General features: G+C 35.8%; 1 protein-coding gene across 1 annotated transcript in view; it reads right to left on the bottom strand.

The window, feature by feature from the left end:
* The window catches only part of SETD2 (SET domain containing 2), a 94,439-nt gene that overhangs the window by 49,587 nt on the left and 25,238 nt on the right, over positions 1 to 19,614 (bottom strand). The window contains 7 exon segments of the mRNA XM_006893034.1: positions 7 to 93; positions 1,385 to 1,504; positions 2,586 to 2,720; positions 9,363 to 9,489; positions 14,535 to 14,632; positions 16,571 to 16,648; positions 19,492 to 19,614. The exon segment at positions 19,492 to 19,614 is cut by the window's right edge and continues 1 nt beyond it. Coding sequence (XP_006893096.1) covers positions 7 to 93; positions 1,385 to 1,504; positions 2,586 to 2,720; positions 9,363 to 9,489; positions 14,535 to 14,632; positions 16,571 to 16,648; positions 19,492 to 19,614 — 768 coding nt within the window.

The raw sequence follows: 19,614 nt of genomic DNA, 5'->3' as shown, positions 1-19,614 counted from the left end.
GGTTTGTGACCAACGCTGAATGATTGGAAGAACTTTGCTTTCTTCTAACATATTTTTAGTAGGAATGGGCAAGTGCTCCAAAGTCTTTATGATCTAATTAAACAAACAAACAAAAAAAGAGATCACTTTATACAGTTAGCTGACTTTTTAAGCCCCTGACTGGGCTTAGATAATCGCTGAAGAAAAGGGACATTCTACTACTACCACCTTATTAAACGAAATCTTCAGGCCCTGTAAATGCATAGATTAAAATGTTTTAATATTCTTTTGTTCTAGAAAGGATACAAAGCAGCTTTAATAAGACTAATAGGAAGGGCAAAAACAAAGGCAGAGTGTCTCGCTACTCAACTCTGATGAAGAATTTTATAAAAATTCTCTTTGAGCAGTTCCCTAGCCTGAGGACACTGTGAATAAATAATATGTACACGTACATGCATACAACAGTGAAATTTCATCCTGTAAACTTGGGAGTTATACAACATCCTACAATTATGATTTCTTTCATGCACATAAAAATGCAGATACTAACTTTTTGTTATTGTTATATACTAGGGAGTCAGGACCAACTCACAGCTGACACACCAGTGAGTTTTCAGGGGCAATAAATCCCACAAGACTGCTTATGTTTCTCCCACAGAGCAGCTGATGGATTCAAACTATGTACCTCTGAGTTCGCAGCGTAACCTTTAACCACTCAGTCACCAGGGCTCCCTAGTACCTTTTTAATCTGCTAAACAGCTATCTACTAAAGACAGACTGTCTTCTTTCTGCCATTTCCTCTGAAATCCAAGAAAATTCTTCCCAAAGCACTTTTCAATGCATTTCTACAGAGGTTACCCAATTTATTGTGAACTCTCCCAGGAAGAGTAAGAGGGGTAAGAGCAAGAACTTACTGGTCTATGCTTACGTTATACATTTACTTAGAACTTTTAAAATACCTCATCAATCTTCAAAATGTTTTTACTATTGTAACCCAGAACAGCTCCTAATTTTTTTTATATTTTCCTTTCATTTTATTCATTAACTTTCTTTAGGTTGAGTGTAAAACTCAGACAAAGCTCCTAATTTTTTAAGAGTCCCAGAACTCAAGTTTTATATGATTTTCCATCTTTTTAAAAATCCGTAATTTTAGCAACAAACTGGGGTCCCCTTTATTTAACTATAACACTTTTCATAGTTCAATCTTGCCAGTCCCAGTTTTATAGTAACAACATGACTTTTAAAAGGGAAAACTATGTGACAAATTCAAAACTAGTCAGGTGTTATAGGAGTGATAACACCAACAGTTATACCGCTAAGTTAATAGCCATTAACATTGTCATATATCCTCAACCTAAGCAGTCAATACAGAAATCTTAAATAAGAAAACTAAATGTGAACCAACCTCTTCTTGAAGCTTTAGGTTACTTTCCCGACCATCACCTAGCTCTGCCATCCAGATCCACAGCAAGGAAAGTCCATGACGTTCCAAAAAGGATTTCAGGCAAGACTGTGAGTGTGTGTTCTTCCATGAGGGAAGGGAGACAAGGTACAGGGTGTCAGGAAAGAGGAAACACTGAACAAACTGTTCCAGAAGGCTTGTAGATAAGAGTAAAGAATCCATTTATATTTACTAAAAACTAGAATTCTGTTTTGAATGACTCAACTAAACAAACACTTAATAACAGACCCGTAATGATGGCCAAAATGTACCCAAGCAAACTAGATTTTTGTTCAAGTAGAAAGTAATTTAAATATAAAACATTCTTTACATTGAAATGCAATTCTGAGGGATTAAGAAATAATTTGCATCTACTATTTTTACTGAAAAGGTTAAAGTTATAAAAAAAAAATTGGTCTTGGAGCTCTGGTGGCCTAGTAGCAAGAAGCTACACTGCAATCCCAGAGGTATGTAGTTTAAATCCACCAGATGCTCTGCTGGAGAAGGAGGGGCAATCTCCTCCTGTACCAGTCAGATCCGATTTGACGGTACACACACACACACAAAAAACAATAAAATTTTTTTTAAAGAAAGTATTTTTTTCCTCTCACTTTTAGAAGATTACTCAAAACCCTTTTTGTTTTTCTTATATGTTTTAAAACTCTTTTTATTGCCCAACATTTTGTGGCATACGTAAATGAGGTTACAGCTAACACTCCTTGTTTTGAGATTCAATGGTACAAACAGCAGGCTAGTAATCCAAAAGGGAGGAATACTGTACCAAGTGCATGAAGTATGAGAGATACATGCACATAAAAATGCTTTTTCATTAGACAGAACGCCATTTTCAAATAAAAATCAAGCAGAATTCACATGTTGTAATTGTGTACCATCATAGTCGTAACTGACTCTGGCAGGTTTTCAGAGGCATTTTATCGCACAGGAGGGGACTGCCCATGCTTCTTTCTCCCATTGATCATTCAGTGGATTCAAACTGCACGTTTTTGGGATTGCAGTGCAACTTCTTGTCACTAGAACCCCAGAGGTCTCTCACACACTCATTTTAAAACTCTCATCAGAATTCATCTTTCTCAATTAAGCTTTCTGGGTTCTGTTTAAATGTCCCACCTCAAATTAAAGAGTAAATTAGTATTAAAATGCTCACCTGTATTAGCTCAAGACAGGTTAGTTTTTGCTCCAATGTTTCAATCCTAACCATTAATCGGGATAAGCTGAGAACCTGGTTTTTATCTGAGAGACCTTCACCATTTTCCATTAGGGCTTCTAGCTCTCCATCCACCTGTAACAGTAAAGAAGATCATCTGGTTGCAAAACATCCTAACTTAAGAGCCAAAGACCCTGAAAAGATGTGCAGCATCCCATCATCAAATGAGAAAACAGTTAAAACTATGGTAAAGAACTCATTAACTAGACTTGGGGGTGGAGCAGGATCCAAGTCAAGGCAAACATGCAACTCAAATGAAAGATTTCCATGGTCGATAAAAGTATAAACTGGCAAAATGAGTATGAAACACATTCCGTTAACTCATCAAATTTACCAGGCAATTAGTAAATGTCAAGTGCAGTTTCAGATTCTAGAGCCATTGTAATCAGCTGAAACAGAAAAATGTCCTATAATTGCAGCTTTGTTCACAATAGCAAGGAGTTGGAAACAACCTAAGTGCCCATCAACAAACGAATGGCTAGAGAAGCTGTGGTATATTCGCACAATGGAATACTATGCTGCATTAAAAAACAAGGAACTCATGCAATATTATTCAAAATGGTTGACTCTGGAGAACATTATGCTGAGTGAAATATCCCAGTCACAAAAGGACAAATATTACATGATGCCACTGTTGTAGAATGGGACTGTCCTTGGGGTTGGGGAGAGACTGAGTAAGATGGGTTCAATAATGTATACTGCACTGAAACAGAGGAGGGAGAGAACCGTTTAAAAGAGAGATGTAACTGGGTATTTCTGTCATCACAGCAGACTAGAGCGAGGGCTGCATGATGGAGGGGACCTGGGGGAGGGTTTGTAAAACAATGAAAGAATCTTTTCTTTTACTTTTCCATAATTTTTGGACTCATGTACTTATAACTTGTTAGTCAAATTTGTGTCTTCTAGGTTGCAACACCCCCATGATACATCTTCAAGGATATGTACATGTACAGCCAAGCACAATCAATAAGAGTGCATCTGAATTCCAAAATCAATCTCCATAATATTCTATGTGTTTCTTACTGCCAAAGGGGCCCTTTAGAGTAGTGAGAGAAGATCTTCACCCTGAAACCCACAGCGTCCCTTTTCAGCAGGAAGTAGCTAAGAGAATACGCCGTCCCCTTTTCCTTATGACTCAGGGTGAAGTCTCTCTCAGGGAGGAGTGATAGGGAATGGCAAAGGATACACTGACAAAGAAGATTAATCAGAACTGGCTTTGACAAGCACTGTGGCATTTGGACAAGAACAAACTGGGAGGAGGGTAGAGAGAATAGTGCAACAATGAATGAGTGGAAGCCCAAAATCTCTGTAAATGTTTATGAAAATTAATAAAATATAATTATAATTAAAAAAACAACAATAAATAAGAATGATAGAAGAAAAAAAAAAAGAAAAATGTCCTATAAAGACAAACAACTATCAGATGATGTGCAAATAATTACCTTAAAAAATCAAGTATTTCTATCTCCTGTATCTAGCAATTTTAATCTGAAGAATAAAAGCTAGAGTAACTTTTACCTATGAGTAACTGGAGATTTGCAAGAATAAGCATTTAAGTCTTTCATTCGTAATAGGAAGAAAATTTACCAAGAACTCAAATGTCTGTGGACAAGATGGAAAAAATAACATGTTTACAGAGTGGAGTATTATACCACAGCAAAAAGGAATTAACTGTAACTAAATGTAAAACACTCAATCTTATGAGCATGTTATAGTGAAAAAAATTTTTTTTCAGGAGATTACATAAACTGTCAATTTATTTTTAGACACTACAAAATCAAATTTGAGAGACACTTTTTGAAATATTTATTTTAGTAAGGCAAGGAACAAAATTAAGACCTATGACATTCTAAAGGAGGTAAGTCCTCACACATATTGGCAATAGCTCTAAAGTGGAGTATAGTCATAAGGTATCATTTTATAATTAGCATTATAACTCAAACATTCTTTGGATGTATCAAATATTATACTTAAAGTAATAGGGGGATTAACTTACTAAAGGTTTGGGATGGTTTCCAATTCTTTGCAGCAGAAAGATATATACTTTTAAGAAAAAGATGCCTTCATCAGCAGGAAAAGAATGAGTAATCTGTTTGAGTAACAGTCTCTGAAAATCCGCTGAAGGGTCAGCAATGAGTCAATTTTGACTCCGTGGCACACACAGAACTTACAATTTGGGATATTACATTTATGCACAAAACTCAAGTTTTTAGAGCAGAAATGACAGGGTTTAAAATTCCCTTTGTTCACCACAAGTATACTACCTTTAAAGAAATATATAAATATTTCATAGATACTTAAGTATATGTTACAGGTATTTATATGTATATGATTTTTATTTCCCCTACTCTTCCCTTATTATTTCTACATTCCTAGTTCTAATTTGTACATCTGATGTTAAGGAACTTGAGATGGCCAGGTGTAAGCCAAGAATAATGAATACTTGCACAACCAGGAGAGAACAGCATTCATAAATGGGACCTTCTAAAGATTAAGTCCCTGCGTGCATCAGAAACTTTTTCGGAGAGGGTGAAAAGAAAACCAAGTGACTGGGAAAAACATTTGGTAATGACATCTCAGACAAAGATCTTATAATGAAAATTTATAAACTACTTCTGGGCCTCCACAAGAAAAAGTCTAATAACCTAATTACAAAATAATAGGGAAAGACCTTTCACAGAAAAAGACATTTGCATGACCAACAGACACACGAAGAGATGCTCAAAATCACTGGTAACAGGAGAGATGCAAATCAAAACTATAGTGAGATACCATCTTATCCCAGTAGCATTGGCAAAGTTTAACAGAAGAGTAGGCAATAAATGCTGGAGAGAATGTGGAGAGATTGGAACTCTCATACACTGTTAGTGGAAATGTAAAATGGTACAACCACTCTGGAAGGCAATTTTGTGTGTCCTCAAAAAGCTGAACATGGATTCCATATGACCCACTGCTAGGAAATACCCCAAGGGAAACAGAACTGAGAAAGAGTGATTTATATATCGATGTTCATGGCACCAATATTCACAATAACAAGACATGGAAAATAGTTTAAATGTCCATCAATAAATAACTTAAATAACTGTATTGAGAAACTGTGGTATAGTCACACAATGGAATACTATGCAGCATTTAAAAGTAACGATTTTGAAAAATACAGTATGGGAAATGCTGGAGACTTAATGTGTTTAAAGACAAATATTACCTATTTAATTAATTATTCATTATTAATGCTAATAACAGAAGTATAACCAGTGAGATGTGTATGGATATACAAAGAGGAAAAGGCACAGATGAGGGAGGGGAAAAATCACGGGGTTGAAGAGTTGGGTGGGTAGAAGGAGAAAGCATAAAAAACAATGTGCATGAATTTAAAACAATGAAAAAAGTAATGAATGCTAAATGATGATTAAGGTTATGTGTCAGTTTAGCTGACCATTAATTTCAGCAGTTTGGCAGTGATGTAATGATACATCCAGTTTTCATTTTGTGATGTTCTCCTCTTCCATTTTCTCATTATGTTGGTAAGTGGGGAGCTTTCTGCCCTTTCATGTATTGTTTTATTTGAAACTACCCCAGGGTCAGCGTAGGTGAATGGCCCTTCACCAAGCAGAGGCCTAGAAGCTGGGGCCCACGGCCCTGCTCTGATGGCTCACTGGGTGTTCTCGGAGCTGATAGATGTGGCTGCACTCATCTCTTGGTCCTTGGTGGCCCAGTACACCTTGCCCTTATGTTAAACTTGTAATAGTGGCCGTAGAGCTCTTTTGGCTTCTTCACCTTTCTGGGACAGGTGGAGGGCTTTTGGGTGAGTTTTTTCTTCATATGTCCTTGGATTTGTCTTCCTTGGTCTTGGCCCCTTTGACCTAGATTAATGCTTGTGTTTACAGAGAGCCTTGTCAGGTGACTTTCCCCTGGAAGCATGGGGAAATGGTTTGCCCAGCTGCTGAAGTGGATGGCTATGACTCCATGGCTGTCTTTATTCTATGAAGTCTATCAGTTGTCTGCCCAAGTCTTTCTCTGATACACCATTTTTGAGATGTCAATATTCACTGGGCTAAGACATAGTATCTTTTTAAAGAAACAGGCATGTAACAATTCTGAGACAGACAAAACTAAGTTATTATGTTACTTTCATTCACTCAATAAATACTTGTTAAATGCACATCACAGTATATATAACAAGAAATATACTATATTTACTACTGGGAAGTAATGGTAACACTAAAAGAAATTAATGTTATAATGAATAAATGAGTTGAAACAGCAGAATTTTGCAAACAAATCTCTATGAACAATTTTTCAACATCTCTACTGTAATGATAGCTTAATGATAATACTGTACTGTTTTCTAAAGGAGACCTATACCAGTAATGAGATAAGCTGTTGTTACGTGCCATCAATTTGACTACTCACAGCCAGCCTATGCATAACAGATCTGAATCCTGTCCCATCCTTTGCTATTCTCTTGATCTTTGCCATGCTCAAGTCCATGGCTACAGTCACTATGTCAATTCATCTTGTTGAAGGTATTCCTTTCTTTTTTAATGCTCCACATTTCCCAAAACATTGTCTTTCCCCATGGAGGGCTACACCTGACAAGCCCAAAGTAAGTGAAATAAGTTTCACCATTTCACCCTAAGACATGCTTATCTGTTCTTTTGGCAGCTAAATGGATATTCAGTACTCTTCTCCAACATCATAATTCAAATGTCATTGTTCAACTTGCAGGGGCACAGGAAGTAACTGAAAGACCATGGCTTGGATCAGGTGCACCTCAGTCTTTACAATGACATCATTGTTCTTTAGCACTTTCGGAGAGGTTCCTATCAGATGATTTCCTCACTGCAGCACATCTTATGATTTCTTGGTTGCTTTTATCATGGGTGTTGATAGTGGATCTGAGAAAAATGAAATCCATGAGAGCTTCAATCTTTTTTCTACCTATCATTATGTTGCTTATTGGTCCAGTGTCTTCCAAAGTGCCCTCCCTTTGGGATACCAGCAGAGAATGTTACCCACTACATCACCAGAGCTCCCTAATTAGACACCCACTAGACACTCTGGCAGCCTAACATTAGAAGCTATACTGCAACCCCAAAGGCATTACAGTCCGAATCTACTAGCTGCTCTGTGAGAGGAGGAGGGGCAATCTTCTCCTATGTGATTTACAGCCTCTGAAACCTGCTAGAGGATCAGCTATGGGTCAGTTCAGACTCGAAGGTATACAACAACAACAGTGTGTGACATACCCAAACAAGACAACTGCTTGTCCTGGAAGTTTATAATTTTTAAAGAACTAAGTTATAAATAAGAGTCATAAAACAAAGTATTAGGTTTACAAATCAAGGGCTAATACTGAGAGGAGGGTGAAGATACTTTTTAGTTCATGTTAAAGATAAACATATTAATAACTATAATAAAATTTTTCATCATATAAAAGTCTAGGGAAGAACTAATTCCAAAAGAATCATAGAGGGAGTTGCTATTATTTCTAAATCTTCCCACAAGGCAATGTGCAGTAAGGGGTGATTCACCACTCAACTCACTGCAGTCAACTTGGAACTGAGGAAGGCAAGTGCCCATTCTTCTCCTACAGATCTGCTGGTGGATCTGAACCAGAGTTAGACACACTAAGAACTGATTAATTAAGAATAATTAATGTTGTAAAACAAAATGAATGATTGTATGAAATCTCAATGTGGTTTTTTAAAACCTTCATTCAACCCAAAATTAGAGAACTAAACTCCTGTAACTTTTTGTTAAGATATACAGGACTGAAGCAGAGCTCAGAAATAGTCATTTTTTTACTTAATACACCCTGTTAGGTGGCTCAGAGGTAGACAAGATAAGGAACACAATTTAAGAAATATCATTCTGGTAAAACAATCCTTAGACAAAGGAAAGAGAATTTCTTTAAACCTACAGAAAGTATATGTCCTATCCGCAATTTTCTTTAATACAAGTCCAAGGCCTCCAGCCTCATAGTAACTCAGGTGAACAAAGGTATATAAAAGCTTGTCACAGGGGAGCTCTGGTGGCCTAGTGGCAAGGAGCTGCAACTACAATCCCAGAGGCGCACAGTTCGAATCCACCAGATGCTCTGCCGGGAAAGGAGGGACAATCTCCTCCTGTACCAGTCAGATCTGATTTGACGGTACACGCACACAAAAATAATTAAAAAAGAAAAAAAAAGCTTGTCACAAAAACAACAAAAGCCCCCAACAAACCCTCTGAGACTATTTTTTACTCATTCTTAGGTTGTCTGTTGGGTTCTAAAACTCACTTTGTACTTTTAAAAAAAAGAAAAGAGAAAAATCTTCCCAGAATATAATTTTATAACACATTCAAAGCTTAGAATTCTAAACAAAAGGAAAACCTATACTCAAAGATTGAGAATGTAGATTAGAGTTAACTGAGCTAATTGACTTGTAAGTATTTCCACTAAGGATTTTTTACAAGTTCTTACAAACTGTTACCCAAATGTTTTCAAGATGATTTCAACAATTCTCACTATTGAATTCTAATTTCTCTTAACTTAAAAATGCCACCATACTTCTTTTCCAATAGTATTTCATCTGGTCCTAAATTTCTTTGGTAATTAGTTTGCCTTTTAAAAACTTTTCAAAAAAGCTACCTTAAGAAAAGGAAAAAAAAAAAGCTACCTATCTTCCTTAAAATATACACTGTGAAAAGTTAAAAGAAGGATAAAACACTCACTGAATCCTTTTTCCGGGATCTCTCCTTCTTCATCTTCCCTCCTGCGGCTCGAATGCTGACCCTGTTCTCTCCTCCCAGGTAACCTCGGCAATTAGCGGACCCACAGAAACATTTCTGTGCCTCTTTTCTGTCCAGGAAGCAGAAAAAAAGAAGTGAACAATATGAAGTTGTCAACAATTTAACAATTACATTCAAGATAGAAATCATTTCCAGCTAAAGAAAAAAAAGTAATTCTAAGAAACCCCAATAAATCTGACACATCTAATGAAAATGCCTTAAAATATATTTGTTCTCAATGTAACAAACATGTTTAAATTGTCTGGAAAACCAATTTTCTCTGTAAACATTAACCTAAATCACCATAAAATGCTTAAAAATATATTCATTCTTTTTCCAATCTTCCTTTATTGGCTAAACAAAAGCAACCAAGAATTGAATGAGTAATTTCTCCAACCTGTGTAATGCAGATGACACAACCATGCTTGCTGAAAGTGAAGATTTGAAGCACTAACTGAATAAAGACAAGAGACTATAAAAAGAGCAAAGTTATCAATGATTTGATTTTACCTGGATCTACAATCAACACTTACACAATCTACAGCTATGGTAGCCACAGTTAAGAAATCAAAAAACACACTGTGCTGTGGAAATCTGATGTCCAGAACCTCTCCAAAGTGTTAAAGAGCAAGGTGATATTTTAAAATTGTTTTCTATGCATCTGAAGATGGACAATTAAGTAAGGATGACCGAAGAAAATGGATGCCTTTAAACTGTGTTACTGGCAAAGAGTATTGGATATACAATAGACAAGAATAAAAGACTAAAGTTTGTCTTGGGAGGAAGTGCAATTAAAATGCTCCTTAGAGGCAAGAATGATAAAACTTCGGTCACCTATTTCAGGAAAGGCTGCCAAGTAGGGTCAGTTCTTGAAAAAGACATCACATTAGGAAAGACAGAGAGAGAGGGTCAGGGAAAGAGAAGATGACATTCAGTGGCTACAGTGAGCCCAAAATTGAGAAAGATGTGAGGATGCTGCAGGACAGGGCAAGGGTCAACTCTGTTTATAGGGTCATTATGAGCAGCAGGGATTCAATGGCATCTAACAATAACTTGAAAGCATTTACTAAGATAGGAAAATAAGACTAATATATATTCTTGATCTAAGAACAATGATTAAATAGCTTAGACATTAATATTACTGTTTCTGTCTCAGAGATGCAACTCTCCACTGAGTTTCCAAGGATGTAAATCTTTATAGGAGACCACTTATCCTTCTATCTCTGAACAACTGTGGATGTGAACTGCAAACCTTTTAATTAGCAGTCTTATATTTTATACACTAAGCCATCCTGGTTCCTTATTATCGGCATATTAAGTGTTTAATTGGCAGAGAAAAGACAAAATATATTGTCAGAAGCAGATATAAATGTATTAATTAGAACAGGATATTTTAAAAGAAATATTATTAAAAGGTTATAAGGATAAGATAAAGTAATAATAAACACTGTAATAAATAAATGATCAAGGGAGAGTGATACAGAGTGATGCCCTAGGTTGGTCTTAAGTCGTAGGCTTGGGTAGACAAAGGTGACCATTTATTAACTCTGTGACCAGAACTAACTGAAGAAAACATGGAGTATTTTAAATGCAAACTAACAGATTTAGTATAGGATAGCAGTAATCAGAGGCACAAAAATATACTGTTCAATGGAGAGAGAGAGGAGAAAAAAAATTTCACAAAATCACATATTACACTTGATTTTGTTTCCCTCACCTCAAAGGCATCCATACAAGCACAAGGTTTTACTATGAACCTGATCTGCACTCATCCCTTGAACATCTGCCAAAGGAGACAGACTGAATGGGAATTAATCAGCTGCTATTTGTACTAGGTCATAATCAGAGGTACAAGTACCTCAGAATTAAGTTCTCAGATAATAAACATAAAACATGCACAGGAGTATCTCAAACATTCTCAATGCCACAGTATAAGTAACTGATAAACTTTGTATAGCTTAGAATAACTAAATTTCTTTCATATAGTTGCACTAAGAGCATTAAAATACCCAGGAAACAACACCTGAAGTGCTATTTAGTATCAACAGAGAAGCTACCAATGCATACACATATAATATGATAAATAAAAATGTTAGGTCCTATTTTAAAATGAATTCTTTCAGATAAAAGTAGAAGTCAAGAAATCAAACAAAGTATCAGCAAAGCTCCTTCAAAGACGTCTTTGAAGTGTTAAAAGCGATCTACAGATCTGTATTTATTTGGGTGCAAAGAAAAACACAATATGACAGTAAAACACAATGTGATCAAGGCAAACAGACAATGAGAAGTACACAAGAATAAAGCACAACTATTAATACCATAACATATACAATCCTGCAATAACAATTGTTGTTGTTGTTATGTGCCGTCGAGTCGTTTCCCACTCATAGCGACCCTATGCACAACAGCCCTAAACCCTGCTCTATCCTGCGCCAACTGCACCACCTCTGACACACCCATCCCGAATACCCCAGTCACTGAATCAATCCATCTCATAGAGGGTCTTCCCCTCCTGTACTGTCCCTCCACCCTCCCAAGCATGATGTCCCTCTCCAAGGACCCGTCCCTCCTGGCAACATGTCCAAAGTATGTCAGACGAAGCCCCAGAATCCTTGCCTCCACGGAGTAGCTTGGTTTAATCCTCTCCAAGATGAATCTGTTTGTTTTCCTGGCAGTCCATGGTACATTCAGTACCCTTCTCCAGCACCACAGCTCAAAAGCATCCACTCTCCTTCTGCCCTCCCTAGTCATTGTCCAACTCTCTGATGCATAACAAGCGATTGCAAATACCATGACCTGTATCAGGCGCACCTTAGTCTCCAGAGAGACACTGTTGCTCCTTCAATTTTGAGTCAGATGAATTGCAATAACAATAGTAAATTTTAATTACTTAATGGGTATAAAAGTAGGTGTGTCACGACCTAGTGGTACCTTGACCCTCCTTGTCTCCGTTTGTCAAGTATTCTTCCTAATACATTTCTTTGCATTAAAAAATAAAAGGTAGCGGAAGCTCTGGTGGCCTAGTGGAGAAGGAGGGACAGTCTCCTCCTGCACCAGTTAGAACCAATTTGATGGTGAACACACAAAAAAATTTTAAAAAATTAAAAATTTTAAAAAGGTAGATATGTGTGCTGGAAGGGTGCAATTCACATACTTTTAGACAAGTATAATTGTATGTATTTCTACATACATACTAATAAGTGCTACATGTATATACATATATAACAGAGCACAAAAATTTATGAAAACTTCTAAGATACAAACATCTCAAAGGGTTTATTTACTGGACAAAAAGGTTTCAGGATAACCAACGTGAGGGACATCTAAATCAGCAGGCATAATATTTCATAATGATTATGTTCCATATTCCAAGTAGTGTCAGGAGTTTCAAAAGCTTGCTAAGTGATCATGTAAGATACAAATACTGGTCTCTTATCATCTAAAACAATTCAGAATGAGTAAAATCAACAACTTAAGGATGTAATTAGCCCAAAGGACTAATCACCCACATGAATTAAAACCTGAAACAGAAAGAACTAGATTCTGACCAGAACAGTCAGAAAATCTCCAAAAGAGTGGGTAAAAAACAGATAGAAATGAAAAGTCATTAAAAAGACTACATTTACTGATCAGACAGACACTGGTGGAATCTCTAAGACTCATGCTTTCTAACCTAGAACTGAAGCCACTCCTGGAAACCACCTTCCAGCCAAACACTCACTGCTGTCAAGTCATTTATGACTCAGAGCAACCCTTCATTTGTTCTCTGAGGCTGTAAATCTTAATGAGAAGAGACTGTCCACCCTCCTCTAGAGATAAATACCTGGAAAGAATGTGCTCCTTAATCTCTTTCCAAAAGTAAACATGAGAAGGTAACATAGGGCAGAAGAGCTGAATGAACAGAAAACAGGAAGAGTACCAACACTGTGTGGATCACAATCGATATCACAGAATGATCTGTGTGTCAATTACTAAGTGGAAAAATAATGTGCTATGCAAATTCTTATACAGCATGTATACTCAGCCAATTTATTTGTTTTAGTGTCCCAAAGTCAGTATTTTGTTGATTATATATATTCCTGTAATATCTGTTTCTGTTTCCTACAGTTCTTACTTCTGAGAAGTTTTAACTAATTCAGATGTAATTTTTTTTTTTGGCAAGACTATTTCATAGATATTGTGCTTTTATATCAGGCAGCTAATGATCACTGTCTAAACACCTATTAGTTCGTTTGTCAGAAATTGGAAAATAGTGGTTTCATTCTCTCTCTCTCTCTCTCTTTATTGTTAAGTCAGAATAAACGCAAAGTGACCCTCCCCTGGATTCCCAAGGCTGTAAATCACACAGGAGGAGATTCCTCATCTTCTTCCCGAAGATTGTCTACTGGATTCAAACCAGAGAGGCACAGCTTTTGGGTTAATAGAGCAACTTCCTGTAGACTACAAAATCAGAAAGCCCGACTGTGGTTTCACTTCAACTTCACTGATAGCCACACCACTGCTACAAAGAACTTCCTCTCATCAATTATTTGGTTCAGCCTGAGGTAGCACCTTTGTGGGAAAGGTAGGATAAGTGCTTCTTTCTTTCCTTTTTAAAAAAGTTTTCAAAATCATAAAGTAGTTCCTTCCAGTTATAACTAATTTAAGGAGCACTTGGCTAAGTGAAAAACTGGACTGTTAATCCTTCAGTGGTTTAACTGTAGAAACATGAGCAGTCTGCTCCTATGGAGATTTGGGAAACCCCTATCAGGTGGTGCAATTGTCCTGTTGGGTTGCTATGAGCACGGTTTGAAGGATACACAGGAACATATTAATCTATTTATATTCATACACGTACTTGACAATTTTATAATTAATGTTTATGAAAATTCAATTAGCAGTTAGTAATAAGAGGATAAAATGTTCAGAGGGGAAATTAGGTAGTGATTGTACTTGTATGTCCCTTAGAGGCCAGTAGTGTCATAAGCTGGAAAAACATATTAAACCAAAACTGTATGCTAGAGTAAGAATATTCAATATAATTGCTAAGCAATTCACAGCAAAATGTTTTATCTTTTTATCGGAGTCTAGCCTAGTTCCTCATCAGGACACAGCAAAAGTAGAAGCAGAACTTACCCATATCGTTGGAACTGATAGTCAAATGTTAACTCTGCACCTGAAGGAACCAGTTTGGTGGTAAAAAATCCAACTCTTAGTTGTCCATTCACAGTCCACTGAGATATTTTAAAAAGAAAATAAATCAGTAACCTATTTCATTTTTTATTTTGTAAAAGAACATCTCTGACTCAACTACACATATGTCTTTAAGCAATGAAGAACTTCTCAAGTACTAAACAGGAAATACTTTTTTATATAAAGTTAACATATTTAAGTGTTACTCAGTTAATGGAGTCTACTTTTATCTCTAATAGAACGGTTAGAATTTTTTTTTAAATACACATTTCTACACATGAAAGATTTTCTAGGCAAATAGGAGCATTTGCGGTCACTGAATTTCACTGGCAAATTTATACTTACTGTTATGTTCTCTTAGGTATTTAAAAAAATATGTTCTAGCCACCTATTCTTTTGTTAATGAAAGATAAATGGGGTCTGGAACCAGAGAAAAAGTGATGTTTGTGTCTTGGTTTTTTGTTGTTGTTGTTTTATTTTTTTTTTAATTTTAATAAAAGTTTACAAAGAACTTGGATTTCCATTCATTCATTGTTGCACATTTTCCTCCCTGTCTGCCCTCTCCCCAGTTTGCTTTTTTCTTTGGGGAAAAAGTTCTTTCATTGTATGAGAAAGACCGATGTTAAAATGTTAATGAAACAGCAGTCTTATGTCATAGTATGATGAGGTGGGGTATCAGAGCAGAGGCATAAAATCAAGAATTAAACAGGGGTAGATATACTAAATTATAAGATCCTACAGTTACAAGACACATATGCAAATCAAATACTGGAGCATTCCTGTCCAAGCCACTTGTTCCTGATCCTGATTGGGAAAAAAAAAGAGAACGACTTTCTGAGAAATGAAGGAATACAGTGGGATCTAGTGACCAGTGGCTAAGAGTGTAAGGATTAAGTTAGGTTAAATGACTCAAACTGGGTTATTATTTTGCTTGGCTTTTAGTAGCTAATGACATAGAAAGATACATAAAACCTATTAGTGCAGAAAATTGGGGGGAATACCCAAGAACCAAAAACATTATTTCAGCATAAAAGAGATCAATTAATGTGTATTTTCTGGCGAGTGGATCCACAATATTCTTAAGCTAAAAAACTCAAAGAACCACTATTTTAAAATACATATTTACAAGTCAAAATCAAAACACAAATTGGAGAGTAATAAGATTATTATCTAAAATGTTTTATCAAATTGCATAAATAAATTTATCAAGTGTCAACCATGTGCCAGGGTCACAAAGATAAGAAAGACTCAAAGTGTGACTGAGAAGCAGCTGTGTGTCCACATGGAAACTATCCATAATCATTCTCATTTGACAGCTCAATTCTTTCAGTATTATTAAACCAGTCACATCTGGCACATGGAAAGCAGCTGTTAAAGAATCTAAATAAAGCACTATGCATTGAAGTTCATTAAAATTAATACCAAAATTTTGTGGGCAAGGAGACATGATGAATAAAGGCAAAATGGATTCCTGGATTATATACTGCTATAAAAGGCCATGAGGGAAACAGCCGACAAAAATTCAAATACAATCTTCAGATTTCTGCTGTTGTGTGCCTTTGAGTGGGAAGTGACCCAAAGTTGACCATCTAGTGGGTGTTGAGAGGCATTGAAATGCACAGGAGAGGGACTAAACTGCATAGGAGCAGACTGCCCATCTTTCTCCCATGGAGCAGCTGGTGGATACAAACCACTTGCTTTGATTCTTCAAATTAATGAGTTTTATTTCCTGAACCTGATCATTGCATTAGGGTTATACATTAAATTAGCACTGAGGTAAAGCAGCTTGAAAGACATAATTATGTATTATTTTGCAATTTAAGAAAAAAATCTAAATTTTAAAATAATTTCCTTCAAATAAATAGAAAAGATACTAAAAAAATTAAGTTCATGGACACTTTTGATGGAAGATTTAAAATTAATGGTCAGAATAGCAACTCTGAATAAATATCAGAAATTCTCAATCTACCTTAACTTACTTTTTGAGTTTCACAATTTGGCTCACAGCTGTGATTCATGAAACGAGAGCAATTTCCTTTCTGAGTGGCATCAATTATCTGTAAAGGAAAAAAAGTAATTCAAGAGTAAAACATGAGAACTTAAAAAAACACACATGACCACTGTGGAAGATGGTATGGCGCTTTCTCAAAAAGTTGCAAATAGAGATATTATTTGACCCAGCAATTCCACTACTGGGAATATACCCCACAGAGACCAAACTGCCATCAAAGCAGATATATGCACACCCATGTTTATTGCGGCTTTGTTCACAATAGCAAGGAGTTGGAAACAACCTAAGTGCCCATCAACAAACGAATGGATAGAGAAGCTGTGGTATATTCACACAACGGAATAATACACTGCATTGAAAAACAAGGAACTCATGCAATACTATTCAAAATGGGTGACTCTGGAGGACATTATGCTGAGTGAAGTATCTGTCACAAAAGGACAAATACTGCATGGTGCCACTGTTGTAAAACAGGACTGACCTTGGGGTTGGGGAAGAGACTGAGAAAGATGGGTTCAATAATGTATACTGCATTGAAACAGATGAGGGAGAAAACTGTTTAAAAGGGATATGTGATTAGGTATTTTTGTCATGACAGAAGTCCAGAATGAAAGTTGCATAGTGGAGTGGACCTGGGGGAGGGTTTGTAAAACAATGAAAGAATTTTTCTTTTACTTTTCCAAGAGGGTAGTGTAGTAGGGAGGGAGGGTTGAGAGGGGAGAAAAGTGCAACAATGAATGAATGGAAATCCAAAGACTCTGTAAATTTTTACTGAATAATAAATTTTAAAAAAGTTTAAAAACCCCCCACACATGGGGAGGGGTGGGCAGGGAGAAAAGTGCATCAATGAATGGAAATCCAAAGTCTCTGTAAATTCTCATTAAAATTAATATTTAAAAAATTTAAAAAGCAAAACATGCACACACACAAAATTATATTGTGTAAAGAAAAACATTATGGTAAATTCAGACTTTCTCCCAACCTTCTGCATTAGATAATTTTCTCATACCACCTTTTACATCAAAGTAACAAAAGTCTATCATACTGAGAATAGAAATATTTTCTTGCATCAGTACTGGCCAGAAAAGAAAATAAATAAAACCATGTAAATTTAAAAAAAAAAAAAAGAAAGAAAGAAGTAACAAAAGTCACTGTTTTCTCTGGATGATTTGCTAACTAAAAACATTTAACCAATAGGTAAATTCTTCCCATCTTTACCAATGCCTCTCTCATTTACTTTGGGTTATTTCTGAATCTCTCCATAGTGGAAAGATAAGGCAGCTGGCTTCTCCAAACAGGATACAGACAGCCTTGGAAACTTGTTGCTGTGAGTTAGAACTGACTAGTCAATAATGGGTTTGGGCTTTGATTGCTCAATTCACTCATTGCCATCAAGTTGGAGCTGTCTCACAGTTGACTCTCAAAAGATTTTTAGAGGAAGTCAATCACATGGGAGAGGACTGTGTATCTCGAGGAGCAGCTTACACTCTAGGCCAGCAGAGTTTTTTTAAATTAGGAGTACATTTTTCTTACTATATAGTTGAATTTCACCCTACTTCCATCAACTGTGACATTACAAAAGAGGAGCACACTGTATAAACAGTTTCATCTTCTTCTTTTAAAATAGGAATTTTACTTAAAATTTCACCAAAACCTTTTACAATTTTTAAAGATAACCTTTAAGCTCCTTTTCCATCCATTTAACAAGAAAACCAATGCAGAAACTAGAATTCTGAAAATTCTTACTTAGAATTGTCTTTATATAAAAACATTAGCTGAGTACTACACAGGGCTGATGTTCACTAAGTATCTTTTTACTTAACAATTGCTCCCTATCAACTTGCTATAATTACATAAATTGATGATTATGTTTCAACACAATCTCAAGAAAATTCTTCTATGTTCTAACACTTCAAAATATCAAAACTTACTGATAGGAATTTTTTTGCAAGCTCTCAGAAGCATTAATTCTCCTAAGTGTGTACCTTCTTACCTGCTCTCAAAAAAAGACTTAAGTTTAAGACTCAATCACCAATTTATCTTTTTAATGCATTTAAATATAACAATCTATATAAGCCTAACTTTGGCTAAAATGTCATTTTTACATTTCTATCATTACAACAACAAAAATTTACCAAATATTACAACTTCCTTGTGCTAAACACTGTCAATTTTACAAATTTTTCTATCTACTCTTAATAAACATCATATCCTCATTTTTCCAGACTTATCTTACTTATAAATAGCTCTTCTTTTTAACCCATCATCTTTTCCCTAACTACCAGAGAAGACTGATTGATTGAATGAATGAATAAATAAATAAATAAGTACAGTACAATAGGCGTGTAAAGTGAGAAATACATCTCCTACCCAGAACTTTCGCTCTTAAGGTTCTCCAATATCCCAACACCCCATGCCCTTTCAGGTTGTCCAGATTAAAGTGCCTCTCACTATAATATTAAGAAAATTCTATTGTTTTTTCATTCCTTTTTTTCTCACAAAGGAACATGGAAGCATACAGCACAGTTTTCTAGAGGCTATGTGAAGCATGATAATTATGAACAGAATGGATACAAAGACATAAAAATATAATTGAACTCTACTAAAACATTAGAAATTAGTAAAAGTGTAATAAATCAATCATTTGAAACTCCTCAGTAATAAGTAAATACTGGTAAGGACAAGCAAAAGCTGAGAATCCTCAAAAATTTTAAAGAGTTGCAAAGGGCTGTTAAGACCTAAAAATTTAAGAAACTAGTCTTTACATTCATACACAAAATAATTCTTCTCATTTTTCTCACCTATCTTAGAGCTCAGTCAGTACTGGCAATCTTTCAAACTCAACAATTTCCAGATCTGTTTCTAAGCAAATACGACTACACTGCTCACCTCATCATTTTTCAGAGCCATGAAATAATAGTGGATGTTTTTATTTCGTGCATATTCCTTCACTCGAGCTTTAAACTCTTTATGATCAAGTACCTCTCCACAATATTCCAGGACAAAGGTGTT

The sequence above is a fragment of the Elephantulus edwardii genome, unplaced genomic scaffold (genome assembly GCF_000299155.1).
Source record: "Elephantulus edwardii isolate Elephantulus edwardi_28Jun2011 unplaced genomic scaffold, EleEdw1.0 scaffold00121, whole genome shotgun sequence".
Taxonomy (NCBI): Eukaryota; Metazoa; Chordata; class Mammalia; order Macroscelidea; family Macroscelididae; genus Elephantulus; species Elephantulus edwardii.
The sequence above is the reverse complement of the archived record's forward strand: the minus strand, read 5'-3'. Positions and strand labels throughout refer to the sequence as shown.